At 40.3% G+C, this 15,925-nt stretch overlaps 1 protein-coding gene across 1 annotated transcript in view; it reads left to right on the top strand.

Annotated features, from left to right (window-relative positions):
- Positions 1 to 15,925, top strand: part of FCHSD2 (FCH and double SH3 domains 2) — a 164,728-nt gene that overhangs the window by 131,102 nt on the left and 17,701 nt on the right. Inside the window, exons 11-12 of the mRNA XM_075491298.1 lie at positions 4,023 to 4,139; positions 5,781 to 5,885. Of these exons, the coding sequence (XP_075347413.1) occupies positions 4,023 to 4,139; positions 5,781 to 5,885 (222 nt within the window). The remainder of the gene's footprint in view (positions 1 to 4,022; positions 4,140 to 5,780; positions 5,886 to 15,925) is intronic.

Genomic DNA, 15,925 nt, shown 5'->3' with positions numbered 1-15,925 from the left:
CCTGTCTTTACCTGAGGATACAGACTTCTCAAGTCATCCTTGAAGTCCTCCTGAAGCATATACTCTTCCATGCCGGTCTGCTTGCTACTGCTCCTCTGCTTATAAGTTTCTTCACAGCCTTTGTAAGTGCCAGCAGCTTGGTCTTTTACAGGTCAGGTGAAGTCCCTCCCTGTGATACCGGCTCCATTTATTCAGGAGGCATTCCAGGTCCTGATGGGTTTGAAAGCTTTCTCCTTGCACTGTCTTCTCAGCCAGGTATCCACACTGTGTATTTCCACCGCTCTCCCTGGTCTTGTGCAGTTTAGGAGTCCCTGTTTTCAGCTTCTTCCCCAGGAGACTAAATTTTGCCTCTAGATCTTGTCTCCTGCTTTTGCCTATATTTTTGGTATCCACACAAACCACAGCTCTAGGTTTCTCCCCAACTCTTTTTATTACCCCATTTTTATGTTGTTTATTTTTAGACCTTTAAGCAAGGGTGAGGTCTGCTTGGATACAATACTGCTTTATGAATAACTAATATAACCACTCTGATCCAATAACAATTCATTTCTTTTTTAGTATGCCCTTAGGAGTAGCCACAAAGTTTGCATTCATTTTTCTGGTCAAGTGCTTTTGATAAATAGATTAAAAACCAAAAACAGACTTGGGGTAATGCAGAAGGTTATCAAGCAACTGAAAAGAAGTCTGTCTTCTTTCTTAATGAAAATGAGATACCGGGTAGGAGCAAGACCACTGGGAACACTGAAAATTCGTTATGAGATGTTTTATAGGGGAGAGGCAATGTCAAACGATTCTGCTCAGATTTGCAGCTGTTAAGACCAGCTGGAAGCTGTGGAAGAAGCTATCCAAAAATGCTTACTCCAATAAAGCAGGAAAAAACTGAGGTCAAATGTTATCTTAAGGATCGGATGTGCCTAAATAAATCCATGTGTTTTTCCTCTTTACATTTTGCAATGACCTAGTGGAGTAGCTTAACCAAGGTAATTAAAGAGGTCAAGCAGCAATGAAGAAACAAGATCATATAAAGCCACCTCGATAAAAGCAGGCAAAAGCCAACTTAATATTTAAACTGAGGGGGCGGGTGAAGAGAGCTGCACCTGTCTGTTCTTTGCTTGGTAGGCAGCTTTGCCTTCCTACCTGTTCATGCCAGAGCTAACCACGTGCTTATAACTTACCTCCTCCTCTTCTGGGCTGCTCTACACCTCATCTAACAATTCCTTTTACTTTGACAATACCATTAACGTGGGCTTTGTGGCTCTGTCCCACTCCAGTGGGTGAACTTCATGGAAATGTTTGTTTCTGGCTTTGAGCTAAAATATCTTGACATCTTACACTGGATTGTAAAAGCCTCTTGGGGTTTTTTTTTTTTTGGTCACTGGGAGCAACACAAGGTTGCTACCTCCCCTCCGCCACTCTTTTGATGTCTATTAATGTGTGCCTTAAGGCATTCTGTAGGGACAAGTTGAAGCACTGCAAGCTTCTTGGCTGAGTTATAGCTTCTTGAAATAGAGGCAGAAAGTGGCCCAGAAGTCGCCTAAAGCATTAGATATATTTCAGAGCCCTGTGGTGGGAGCGTGTGTGTACGTGTAGGGGTTGTCTTCCTTTCCCTCACTTACCTCTACTGTTGGAAATCATCTCCTTCGCAACCCCTTGAATCCGCTACCCCCAGCTCTCTTGTAATAAGAAGATGAGTAAGAATAAAGGCCAGATTCAATTTTGATGAAAAGGAGCTTAGCTGAACAAAGTAACAAGCTGAACCAATTTTTCCCTCATTTTCAGTTAAATCCTCTGATAGGATGTTAGCATAAGTTAGTATTATTGCCTCTCCCATGAGGGCAGTGTAATCTAAAGGCATAAAAATCTTGCTTTCAAAATCACTTTCGTTTGCTCCCCAGTATCTCTTGATTTTACTCCAGTCTATACCAAATGCTGGTATTAAAATTATTTTCCTTCCTTGACACGAATCGTACCACTTTGCCTACTGAAATACCTGATAACGCCATCTCTTCTTCTGCATCAGCTGGAGGCTTCTCACCTAGCCTGAAAAGAATTCCTTGTCTTTCTGCACTCTTACCCTTTTCCTGCTGGCTAACCTTGAATTTCTCCTTCCTAAACAACTTTTGCATACTTGTGGGACCTTCTCTAGTTTCAAACCACACCCGATGGAGAAAAATCCTTGTCTTTTGTTATAGAGTTGAGAGTGAGAGAGAGAAACTCATGAAACGGTCATTTCTTTCATGTGTGCATGCACAACCTCAGTTTGTTTTGAGCAGCACTATGCGTACTCTCTCTTCTTGAGTCATAATTCATATGGAGATTTTTTCAGTTGGTCTCAAAGGTTGTGCAAGATTATATCAGCCCAAAGAGGACTTGTGATAACAAGGAATGCAGGGTGGCTCTGGACTGCAGGGACTGTCTCAGCAGTGAGATGTGCCTGAGTCAGCAAGTCATCCAGGAAGAGGAGTTGTTCTTGAGGATCCCCTTCGGAGCATTGATTAACTGAAATTGGACAAACCGTTGAAATGTATGTTCTAAGAATCTGTTCTATTGTGCCAGGAGCATACCCTGGGAAGGTGGGGTAAATATAATGTCTTCTCACAGCTAATTTTACTGACAGGGAGAGATGAGACTGGCTCAGGAAAAAAAATCATAGAATCACAGACTGGTTGAGGTTGGAAGGGACCTCTGGAGGTCATGTGGTCGAGAGCTGGTTGCCCAGTGTCATGCCCAGGTGGCTTTTCAATATCTGCAAGGATGGAGACTCCACAACCTCTCTGGGCAACGTGTGCCAGTGCTCGGTCACCCTCACAGGGAAAAAGTGTTTCCTGATATTCAGAGGGAACCTCCTGTGCCTCTGGCCCTTCACTGGGCACCCCTGAGAAGAGCCTGGCTCCGTCCTCTTTGCACCTTCCCTTCACATATTTATAGACATTGATGAGATCCCTCTGAGCCTTCTCTTCTTCAGGCTGAACAGTCCCAGCTCTCTCAGCCTCTCGTCATAGGAGAAATGCTCCAGCTTCTTCATCATCTTCATAGCCCTGTGTTGGACTCTCTCCAACTTAATCATTATTAAGTTACTTATCCTTACGTACTATAGGTGCAGTAATTGTGTACAGAATACCCACAGATATAGAAGGAATATCAGGAAACCTACTTTAGTGAAAAGAGAGAGACTGATTTGCATCCTAAACACTGAGATATATATGTAAATGCACAGAGTAGTTGCTGTAGCAGTAATGGAAATTATAGACAGATTGGGAATGATTTCAGTAACTAAATGCTCGGAAGTCTGTCTTCAGAGTTTCAGATGGGTTCTGTGCAATCTGTAGACAACAGGGAGCTACTCCGTCTTGCTTTAGTTGGCATTTCTTGAGCGGGAGGAATTATTTTTTTTGCTTAGTGAGACAATAAAAGCAGGCATAAGATGAAACAATATAAAAAAATGTGATTTGAAATTTGAGTTACTGTTTTGCAGACAGTTTTTTTTTTCTTGGACAGAAATGGCTGTGCTGTTGTCAGATACTTGATGGCAGTACAATTTGATCACAAATTACGAAGAATGAGCCTAAATGGCCAATTGGATCATGCTTAACCTTTCGTCTTTGCTTCCCATAATGCATGTTTATTTTAGAAATTAGGTGACTGACTTGGCTAGTTATTCTTCATCTCTTTGATATAGTGTACGGGTGAAACAGTATTTCAGTTTTATTCATCGTGAATGTCTTTCATTGCAGTAGAACTGTGTCTGGTATTCAGTGTCCCGCTGATTTTCCTGAGACAGTGAGTCGTGACTTCTTTTGAACTTTGATTTGCTTTCGTAGTTGGCTTTCCACAACATGGTACCATCACAAAGTTCATAAGGAAGAGAGTTGGGTTTGTTGACTCTTTCTTGTTTTGTATGAAACAAGATCCCAGGCTGCTAAATGTAATATAAAGTTATCCTGTAACTAAATATCATCATATCTACAGAGGTAGTGCCAGGTCTATGTCATGACTCATTCTCTTGTTGTCTTCTATTCCAGAGTCGGCAACTGGAATCAGAAACTGGAACGACTGAAGAGCACAGCCTCAACAAGGAGGCTCGGAAATGGGCTACCCGGGTAGCCCGTGAGCACAAAAACATCATCCACAGTCAACGGGTAGGTTAGGAAAACTTTCATTTACAGATTTTATTTGTTGCAGCTCCCCACGGCATGAAAAAGGAGCTGCTACAAGCACCCAGGAATTATTTTTGTCCTGTTGTCTCTCCAGGCAACCTGCCATTTTCATCTTAGCCTTTCTTGGCATGGTATACTCAAACAGGCAGGTTAACAGCTCCTCAAACCTTTTGGTTTGTCAGTACGTTTTGTTATTCCCATATAAATCTGAAGTTACAGCTTCTACTTTACTGCAAATAACTTGCATACCTACCTCTATCCGACACAGTGTCCTTTTGTTCCATCTAAAGTTTCAGGGATCCTCTGATCTCCACTATATCATGTATATATTACCCGTAGAAAAAAATGTATTCATTTGGATTTCAAAAGTCTTTTCAACACTAGGAAAATCCACGAGTAATGTGCACTTAAATCTAATGTGAAGACACAAAATTAAGTGTGTATTGATAAATTTATTTCTACATATGTGGCTCAACATAGAAGAACCTAGGGCTATATTTGGATGTCCTAACAGGCTTCGGGTAGCTGTATCTTGGAATGCAGCTGAGACTGCCTAGGAATGAGAATAAAGTCAGCCAGTAGATATGCATCCCTTGGGTCACTGAGTTCCTTAAACATCTACGGCAAGGTGCTCATGCTCTTGTTTGCAGAGAGTGTTGGGACCCAAGCTAACTTCTGCCTAAAAACATCTGTTTCACATGCTCAGGTCAAGCCTAACTTGCATAGACTACATTAAATTCAGTTGAAGACGATGTGTCTATACTACAATATCTGTAATATTGTAGAGTATTCAATGAGCTTCAGCCCAGGAAGTGGGGGACCTGGCTTCTAGTTCCACCTTAGTCTTTAGAGATTTGAGCCACTCCTAAAACTACCCAGGGGAATGCACGAAGCAAGAAGCAAGACCAAAGTAGGTGTTTACCATCTTACCTGTCTTCTGGTGAACCTGGGTCGCTCTATAGCAAAACCCAGAAGTTGTAGCACCAGGAGGAAGGTATTAAGAGAGTCTGTAACCAAAGTATGATAGGAAAAACTCTCCTCAGAGGAAGGAAGGAGCATCCTGGATTCTGGTCCTAGCACCTGATGCTCCTTCTGCTTTTTCTTCAAAGGCTATATAATGCAAAATACATAGTCACTGAACCGGTCACAGATTTGCAGATAACTGGTGAAGATTTGTGCGGTCGCATGCTTTTGTTATTTTTAATTTGGACCAATGCAGTCAACACACACGTATGTGAAACTAAGAAACTCCAAAGTGTCTTCTGTGATTCAGCAACTTCCCACTCCATGTTTAAGATGCTCTTTTTCAACCTGACATAAATGTGGAGCAACATATCCGTTTTAAATATGGAAATATCAACATATAGATGAGTTGATTCATACCACATATCATGTTTTCATGAAGATGTTGCAACTTTCCCCTAAGTGGAATTTCCATGTGAAATACTGTGCTTTTGAATGGTGTTTTGCCTTGGTCATCGTCTTTTTTCCTGGAATGGGCTTTCATCGGTCAACCCAGCATCTAATCAAACAATACTTTCCCTAACTTGTCATAAATATTTATTATGTCAATGGCTTGCTAGCATTTACTACATCTGTGGTGTATTTTCTTATTTCTGACAGACACTTGAAGAGCTAGAATGCCATGGGCCTGTGATGTCTGAGCAAACCCGAGCAGAACTGGAGCAGAAAATAGATGAAGCAAGAGAGAGTATTCGCAAGGCTGAGGTAAGAAGGAAATTATTTTGGCATGTTCAGCTTCTTACCACAGAAGGATTTCTGTTACAGCTGTTTAATTTTGTTTGTGGAAATGTAAGCTTTAGTATCAAAAATCAGGGAATTTTAAGATGTCTTTTTTTTCCTTGATTTCATACTTCTCAAATCACTGAATCAACTCAATGAAAGACTCAAGATTAGAAGAATAATTTTAAAAAAACCTCCTGATGAAGAATGATTAAACTTGCTGTGTTTTCTGCTGTTGCACAAAGGTCAAGAATATCTGTATTTAGGGGCTTTGTCTTAAATAGAGAACAAACAATCTCAAGTTCACTAGTTTCCTTCTGCCTGAAGGAATTAATACCAGAAAATGGTAATCATATCTCTGTGTTCATGCTTTTTGGCTTCTAGAAGTAACTGCCACACGCTGATGTGCCTTCTGTTCTAGTATTTTTTGATATGCATATTAATTTGTAATGTTGATGGGAAAGCATTTGAAATAATCTTTGTATCTCTCTCTACTCTGAGGTACTTTTGAAAAGGTTACAGAGGTTTGAGAGACCTGTTCTGGGTTAAGACAGACTCATGAGAAGATAAACTAGCTTCATACTTGACTGCCAGTGTTGGGCTGGTAAAAGTTAACTGTTTTCATGGCCAGTGATTCAAAAAACCTCTTGCAAGCAACAGGAACCTAATCTATTAGTTTTCGGCTGAGTGGGTTGCTTAATTAAAACTGTAGAGCAAATGTAATTATTTCAGTTAAGAGCTTCTCATACCGCTGGATATTCAGAGTACCTGGTGTAATTAGGAATGCGATTTACAGTTCAAGAGGTTAGAAAATACAGAATAAAATTATTCCTCTTACTGGTGTGATAAATGTTAGCCTCTCTTTAAAACTAATCCATAATATGCTCTCTTAACAGAAGGTGTTTTAAAATGCGGTAGCCTTTTATTTAAGTAAACTATTTCAAACAGACTCTACTCCAAAGTACTTGAATGTATATATAGTTAATGATTAAATATGCAAGGACAGAGAGCACGAGAATGAAAGATGAAAGCAGCAGCAGCAAGAAATAAAATCCGGATGAGAAGTTGCAGAGGAGAATGTTCTCGCACAAAAATAGTATAAAAGGTACAAATGAAATCAGTCTGGAACTTAAGTGTTTGCAAGTCTTAAGAATGCCTAATTAACAGAACCCAATAAATCTGTGGAAACTGAGCAAAGAGATAACGTGTTTCCTTGGCGGAGGTGGTGGAGGGAAAAATTGACAGGAGTGAGTTTTATTTGTTAAATTCTGGGAAGTTAGAACTTTGGAAGTATTTGCTGCAATAGTAATGGCTAAGAAGGATCTCCGCAGTAGAAATTAGGCCATGGTCCTGTATGAACGATACGGAGAGCACAAAGGCAGGGATAACACACCAGTTACTGTCTGTGCGGATGCAGCAAAGAAGAGATGTAAGAGCACATGAAGACTTTTGCCCAGCAGAAGGTTGGCTTTTCTGAGAGAATTAGCTAAAAGAGCTGGAGACAAAATTGCAAGTTTCCTTGGCCACAGCCACAGAATATAACTGAGGACAGAAGGAAAGTGCCAAGAAGTGGAAGGTTTATATAAAAAAAAAAAAAAAAAGTGATGCGAGATCAGAAATAAACCCTATAGTGTGCTGTAGAAGGCAGCAGTCTTTTCCAAAAGCAGAGGGATGGATGGATAGAGCTCCATTGGGAAAGATACTGGGCAAGAAGTGCACGGCCAGGAAGGGGATCCATAAAAGCAATGAAGAGGGAAAAAAATAGCATGCAATTCTCAGATCTAATGAGGAGCAAATGCAGAGTCATATATGCGCATCCTTATAAACACCAAACAGTACTCCAAAGAGGTAGAGAGCATGAACAATTTTCTCTGAGATGTGTTTTACAGTCTTTGGTAGAAAGCTAATACAGACAAATAATGTATTTCTGTGGTTTTCCAGTGCTAGCTGGCGTGTTGTAGTTAAACCATGCCTTATCCTTCTAGTATTTAACACGTGTTCTGTTTTACAACAGAATATGGTGAAAATGCCAAGTACTTGAGTCTAAGAAGACTCAGGGACTAGGTGATTTTTACTGACTTTCTTCTTTCTCTTTTGATACAAGTTTTCTACTGTGTATTTCAAAGACATGAAGTTGTCCCTGAGTTTTGAAATGGTAGGTGTGTAAACCACTTTGTGACTTTTATATATTGCCACATAAGTTATGTATAGTACAGAATTTTTTTAAGAGAAGCTAGTAAGTGAATTCATTAAGCTTTTTGTACTTTTACTTAGGGATGGCCTTTTCTTTTAGCTTCAACCCTTACTAGTCCCCACTCCTCTAAGAGCGCTATTAAGTAATTTCAGGACCATTAATTAGACAAGAGATGTTTGCACATGTATGGTCCATAGAAGAATAAACTCTGTAAGCTTTGAGTAAAAATGTTTTCTTTTGTAAGGCAATTATAATTCTCTTCAGTATGTGAAAACCAAGCATTTGCAGCATTCCTGCATGTTTAAGTGCAACTGATTAAGCTGGTGTCGTGGTTTAGCCCCAGCCGGCAACTAAGCACCACGCAGCCGCTCGCTCACTCCCCCTCGGTGGGATGGGGGAGAGAATCGGAAGAGCAAAAGTAAGAAAACTTGAGGGTTGAGATAAAAACAGTTTAATAGGGAAAGCAAAAGCCGCGCACACAAGCAAAGCAAAACAAGGAATTCATTCGCTACTTCCCATGGGCAGGCAGGTGTTCAGCCATCTCCAGGAAAGCAGGGCTCCAGCACGCGTAATGGTTACTTGGGAAGACAAACGCCATCACTCCAAATGTCCCCCCTTCCTTCTTCTTCCCCAGCTTTATATGCTGAGCATGACGTCATGTGGTATGGAATAGCCCTTTGGGCAGTTTGGATCAACTGTCCTGGCTGTGTCCCCTCCCAGCTTCTTCTGCACCCGGCAGAGCACAGGAAGCTGAAAAGTCCTTGACTAGTACAGCAGCAACTAAAACATCTCTGTATTATCAACACTGTCTTCAGCACAAATCCAAAACATAGCCCCATACCAGCCGCTACGAAGAAAATTAACTCTGTCTCAGCTGAAACCAGGACAGCTGGAATTACTGATGGTTGGGTATGGGGAATGGTATTATGTAAAAAGTTACAATCACGTATTTAAGCTGTAGGGGAGCTGTGGAACCACCCTTTCCCTGTCCCGCTGCACTGTGTTTGGGTGAAGGAGCTGCGACTGGTAAGTAAAGCAAAACAAAGGGACCTCTGATTTAGCTCAGTGCTTCAAAGAGGTCCTTCTCAGGATAGCATGTGGGGAAAGAAGGGTGTCTGGAGAGTTGGTAGCGGTCAATTATTGGAAGAACCTGGCTTAGGAAGGAGAAAGATTTGTCAGCACCTCCATGTTATTCAGAAAAAGGGGACTTGGAAAGTGGAAAAAGAAGGATTGCACAGGCTTTGTTTCTTTTTCGTGAAAGTCAGTTTGATGTATGTAATTTATAAAGTAAAACAGAAAAAAAAAAAGTCCTCAAAACATGCAAAGAACTGTTTATTGGATTTACATTTGTGGCCGTTACTGTGAAGGCATGGTGTTTTAGGGTTGCCTGACACCGTACACGGTCGTACCCTCTGTGAACAGCCCAAAGTAATTTGCCCTTTAACACTAGTTAGTTCATTATCACCTTGTCACATTAAATCTTACCATCCGCAAAACTTTGTGGATATTGCTGTGGTTGTAACTGGAAGAGTAATATGTTCTGGTGCCACGTCTGAAAGTGTTTGATGATAACGTATAGATTTTATTTTGTTAACAAACCCCAAACTGTTTTATTGGGAAGGTATCAATGCAACTTTGCTTGCAACAGCAACAAGTATTGGTTAATGTGCTGTGGTTTGTTGCCATGATGGTCAAGTCTCCGGCGTGGAAAGCTCCCATTTATTCTAATTGAGTAAAGCAGCTAGAGGATAGCACATCTAGAAGATGACAAGGGTTGCAGGGTATGAATTTTGTAACCTTGAGATAATTTCCTCAAGTCAATGGTTGCATCAACTTGCAATACCTGTAGAGAAGCATGTGTAGGAGTTACCGTTTCTAAGTGATCGTGTGCGTGTACTGCTAGCACTTGGAAGACGTGGACATGTTGCTGAATCTTATTTGTAGGTCACATGCGTGTGCATGTGTACGTGCACACGCTTTCTCTCCTCTTGTGGTGTGTTAGATAGCGTGTACCATGATTCCTCATTCCAGAGGCATTCTCCCTTTTTCCTTTTGTTTTTTTTTGTGGTTTTCTCTTGAAATGCATTTTATTTTTATTTCCTTTCTGGAGTAGAATGCCTGTTGTTCTCTCCCATCTTGGCTTCTTGACCAGCTCTTTGGTGCTTTTTCCTTCTACTCCTTTCCTCCTGTTCTTTCTTCATCATTTCTGAAGGGGAAGATAACTTCATAAGCACATTGGGATTAAATTTTGCCTTTCTCTGGCGAAGCTATTTTGGTCATCTCTAGACACTTCCACTTGCCTGTTTCTCCCTGGGGAATTTTACATTCTTGACACATTGCTCTAGTGCCAGCCTGTTTAACTATCAGAAGACAAACCGGTCTCTGTGTGCCATCTAATACAACATGAGCTGAGTCAGAACCTTTTAGAGATTATATGTATTGGTAATGTGATTTCTCCAGGGTCTATTGTGCATAGATGCATTCATCTCATTCCCCTCTTCCTCAGAGACCCTGAATCCTTTGAAATCTAACAACTGAGAGGAACTGAGGAACCGTACCGTACGTATAACTCACGTATTTTCTGACAAGCACGACGGGTGTGGAAGCAGGCACAATTTGAAGCTCCAGCAAAGAAATATAGTGAAAGTGTGCGTACAGCCGAGACATACTGAATAAATCGACATTTTTGTCTTCTGCGAGATGTAGTGCCTGAACATAATACCTTAGATTGGCACATTCACAGCTCAGTAGGTTATTTTTGGTCTTTTTCTCCCTGGGATAGAAGGTATTTTTCCTTGTGATGTTTCAGGGAGCAGACTCCTTGATTAAAGTTTGGGGAAAAATATGGCTTCCACCAGAGTGCTCCTGTACAATTGATACATGACAGATGATATACAATGACGGTAATTGATAACCAGAACCCATATTTTCTTCTTAAAAATGGAAAGTTTCTGGTTTTTTAAAGGTTTTTTGTTTGTTTTGCTCGCTTGCTTTTAAAGGAAATGTTAGAATATGTCTGATAATACCTCTTGCACTGGGAGAGTGCTAAAATTGACTGTGGTTAATGCTACACCATAGAGTTTAGATCCAGAGGAATTCCATCCTTGTCAAAACAGCATTTAACTACTGCTGCGTCAAGGCTGGATTTTGATAAAGGCAAGCACTGAGAGCAGAGGGTGCTTGTTTAAATTGAAGGTGGCACAATTCAAGCATCATCTGTAAAGGAGGTCAACACCTTTGAAATTCAGTAATTTGAGAAAAGAAATTACTCATGTAGTTCCTTTGCACTCACTCACCCAACTCAGGCAACTGAACTAGAACTTTTGTATTTTAAGCTTTCATTTTTGTGACGACAGTAAGGAAGGTTGCTGGGTGTTTTACGGCTGTTAGTTCAGCCAATTGGATAGATCTGATTTTGCCTTAAAATAGCTTTTCATTTCTCCACTGCCTGTGTCCCTTTATCTTTAAGCTATTGGAGACAAAAATTTACTGTCTCCACTGATCGGTGTTGCTGCAGAAATAAGGCAAAAGAAAAGTTGAAGCTATTGCCTTGGTTTCTATAATCCTTCTTTCAGCCTGCATCCTGCGCCCTGAGGCTGGGTTACTTGAATTCTTCCTCTCGTCTTATTTCGTCTCTATCAAACTAAAGACTCTGATGCTTTGATAGCCCGCTGTGAGTCTCACCAAGCAGTATAGTTGGTCCCAGGGCTGACATAATTTTTCTCAATGATGATGGGAGATTTCCCATTTGTGCTCAGGTCTATGCTCAAGGAAGGTCTTGGGGCCTCCACAGCAATTAATCCTATTTCCACTTAATTATAGGGGGATGCGTTTTGTCTCATCATTAGGATATCTACAACTCTCAAGAGAGTATTTGTACCAGATAAGATTTGATTAAGACTCATTATGGTGCTGTTTACTTCGTTTGATTAGTTCAGAAGCTTAGGTCCATTTTTAATTGTAAATGGAAGGCTGTTTTCTCCCTCCCCTTATATTTGGCTATGAATATTTATTACTGTGCTGTGATTACAGTTGTGTTTGCTGGCTGGGCTCCTGTTCTATCTTAGGATCTAATCTATTAATCTTAGGCTGCGTGTGGTCCTACTGCATCTCAAGTAGCCCTAGCTACGTTTCAGCCTGTGGTTATTTGTGTGTTCTTGCAGTTGAACCTTTCAACTGCAAGAGTGGTGTCATTCCTGCTCTTAAGAAATGTGAGAAAAGCTAATTCCATATGCTTCAACAAAATATATGAAACGGAATAAGGCTACCAACCCCCAAAAAGTTGAATTTGTAAAATGTCGCTTGCTGCCATCTATGGCTTTACTCAGGAAACATATGCTTGGGAGAGCTGTGGTAAGTAAACAGATTGCCTTCTCAGTTTGAGATCTGTAGGAGCTGTTAGTCTTTCCGGCTAGGCAGAATGAGGACTAACCTGGAAAAATGCCACCGACATCCACAGATCAGGAATTTTGAACTCTCTTGGTGAAAAGCACTTTAGTGAGGACATCCGCAGAGATGAGAATGTCGTTGTTGAGAAGAACATCATCAGAGCCCTGAAGCTGTGTTATGGTATTACGAAGATGTACAAGTCTTAGTACTTTATCGGCTGTATCTGAACATGTAATCATTCTGACTGCAGAGTTACAAAAGTTACCGTATTTGAGAACTTTTATCTTGAATTAATATCTTCTGATAATTATTTTTCAGGGACTTGCTGTAAGTGAGAAATTTGGAGAGCATGCAGTATGCTCAGATATTTATTGCACAGTATGTTTTTTTTACAAACCTGCCTGTTCTGGTATGAGCAATGAGAAGGGAAATCTTTATGGGGTATATGAATTCACGATAATAATAAAGGCTATTTTTTCATTAGTGGACATTTAACAGAGGAAGGTATTTTGTGGGATGAAGGGGCAGGAACAAACATGGAGGTGTTTTGAAGCTACTGATGAAATACAGTCATAAAGATTCCTGGAAGGATGTAGTCAACTGAAGAGCCATATTTGCTCTCATATACCTTATAAATCCCTTTGTACTCTAAAGGCTAGATATCCTTATCTATGGAAACGAGTGGATAAGTCATTTTGAAAACATCCTACGAATAATAGTCATCATGAATTTAAATGTTGCTGAGATGAAGAATAATTGCTGTAGGACTTCAGGCAGTAGACCGTCTCTCAGATCGTTTTGGTAAAGGGATCAGGGATTAGTCTGGGCTACAAGAGTATTAATGTTGCTCATTTTGTAGATTTTCTTTTGTCTTGGTTTTATTCAGTTCTTTTGAAAGGTGGATCACACTGAAAATCCAACTCAGTTCCTTAAACCTGTGGTTTGAAAGCGGTGCCGTTTCATGGAATTGTTCAGGTTAGGGGCTTTGGGGGTGTCTGTAGTCCAGCCTCTGCTTAAATCTTACTGAATCTTTTGACTATGACATGCATACAACATCTTTCACTATATTAAGGACTAGGATTCATTACCAGGAATGCAGAGAAATGTGTTAATAAAGGTTTCCATACATGTATTTTATATACGTTTCATTTTCTACTTACAGAATTTGGGTACTTTCCGTTCAGTCCCATAACCAGTAGCCTGGGAATAACTTCTTAAACCCTACAAAATGCTTCGATACTGCTCTCATCTACTCTCCATCTTGTTCCCCACCGACCGCTTTCTCTGCTTAGGAATCTCTAATGTTTTTGTATGCCTGAGCTTGGGAAAAATCAGCCTGCCGGTTGGGCTGGAGCTACTCAGGTGGGCTCTTCTCCATTAATAGCTTCACCTCTGTTTTCTTAACCTTGGTATTCACTCTTGAGACATGTTATCTGTGTCAGTGTTTCATTTCCTGTTTGCTTCACCCTAACAGTCTCGTTTGATTTAACTCCATGCAGAATATTTAGCATATAAATTAACTAACTCTGCTGTAATATCTGTAGAAAATTCCCGCCCATCCTCCCACTTAAAAAAACCCCACTCAATGTTGTGTTGAAAAATGTCATTTATTAGCTAGTTCCTTAGCTGGTGCAGAAAAGGTACTGGATTTGGGGTTTTCGGTCCTGGGCAGGTGAATTCATAGGGGTGGATGGTTCCAGGTTGCTGCAGGACTCGCTGCAGTCGCTGCGTTGCAAGGAGTGGCTGAGCTTTGCCTGAAGCCAGGTAGCAAGTGTATTTTTTTTGGCTGCAGAGAAGACAAAAGAAACACAGGTTAGAGCAGAAAGAATATCTTTCTTACCTGGTTTTTATAAATCTCTGGCATCAATATGGTCTTGATTTACAGTACTGCAGACCAACGCTGTACAGCTAAAATTACTGATAGACTCCCCTTTCAAGGCTGAGCTCAAGTTTATGCCTCAGGGATCAAAATTTTAGGTGAATAGAATTTTTTTTTTGATTGGCGTGTTTTTGGCATAGCTAACTTTCCACCCCAGACATCAACAAGGCAGTGAAAGCTGAGCTGCGTGGATTAATTGCTCGTGCATCTCTACTTTAATAGCACTGGACTGCGATTTAAAACTGATTTGCAGGGGAGAGCTTACGTTGGGTTTTGAGAAATTTGTTTTTACTGTACTCATCGTTACTTCTGCCTGTCACTGTGCAAATCATTCTGGTGGCCCAAAATTTAAATGCTACATTATTTTTCATTAAGAGAATTATTTTCATTTTAATGCCTATTTTAAATTAAAAAAGCGTAGTATTTAAACAAAAATGTTTCTAAGTGAGGAAAAAAATAAAGATAGTATCTTTCCAGAATGTTTACCCAAAACCTTTCCATGTTGCTTTCTTCCTAGCTAAAACAATTTGCCAAATGAGACTGTCCAACCCGCTTAATGATTTTGTTGCTGCCACTAGAAAAATATTGCAGTGGAATAAAATACTTCTCACAAAAGATGGTTTAGGTCTACTGGTAATCCTAATTTAATCCGATTTTAATATCTGAACATGCTTGTAAGTATAACCTTTGTCTAAAATAAATAATTCTGAATTATTTAAGAGAAGAAATTCGGGCTGGGCAGTGGGGTGCAGGTGGCTTTAGTACAGCTCAAAAAGCGCAGGGAATGTGCAGCAGGGACAGAAGCACTCTCTGGTGGGCAGGGGTCACAGTCTTGTTCTCTACCCTGAAAAATTGTGGAAAATAAAGCAACTCTGCTTTCAAGAAACTCCATTCAAACTGATCTTAACAATCATAAACCAAAATATTTAAGGGGCCACATTAGATCAGCTTTGCTGGATTTCTGTGTTTGCTTTTTACCCCAACGCTTTTATAAATGACTGTAAAAGACTTGTAACCAAGGTGTTTGTGGGATGTAAATGAACACTTGGTTTCTTAGAGGCCCTTTTCTTTCTGGGAACAGAGAACAGCTATGTAATGTATTCTTGCTGGTTTTAATTTTCATGACTTCCAAAGCAGTTGTTTATCTTCATCTTGTGCAAGCTGTAGGTCTAAAGCCTTTGCTTAATTAAGACTGGAACAGTAAATAAACAAAATTCTTCCCTCTTCCATGTAGAGCAACGATAGGTATGTGAGAAATAGATAACAATATTTATATTTTAAAAAACTTTGGGGTTTTTTCCTTTCATCTCCTTATAACCTTACATCAGCTAAGGCAAGAGAACAGCTCAGAGAAGCAGGAACCACCCAGCGCACTGTAAACTTTGTGGGTGGCTGACGATTTTTAAATCAGTGTAGAGATATCCCAGCCCTTAGCTATTGAATAGTAGTTGGTAAATAGTAATTGTAAATGGCAGTTTCACTATTAAATAGGAAAATGTTTGTCCTACAATGAGACTTAATACCAATGAAATTTGGGCAGCACCCAGGTTTCAGAGCGAGTGC

Source organism: Mycteria americana, chromosome 1 (genome assembly GCF_035582795.1).
Source record: "Mycteria americana isolate JAX WOST 10 ecotype Jacksonville Zoo and Gardens chromosome 1, USCA_MyAme_1.0, whole genome shotgun sequence".
Lineage (NCBI taxonomy): Eukaryota > Metazoa > Chordata > Aves > Ciconiiformes > Ciconiidae > Mycteria > Mycteria americana.
The sequence above is the reverse complement of the archived record's forward strand: the minus strand, read 5'-3'. Positions and strand labels throughout refer to the sequence as shown.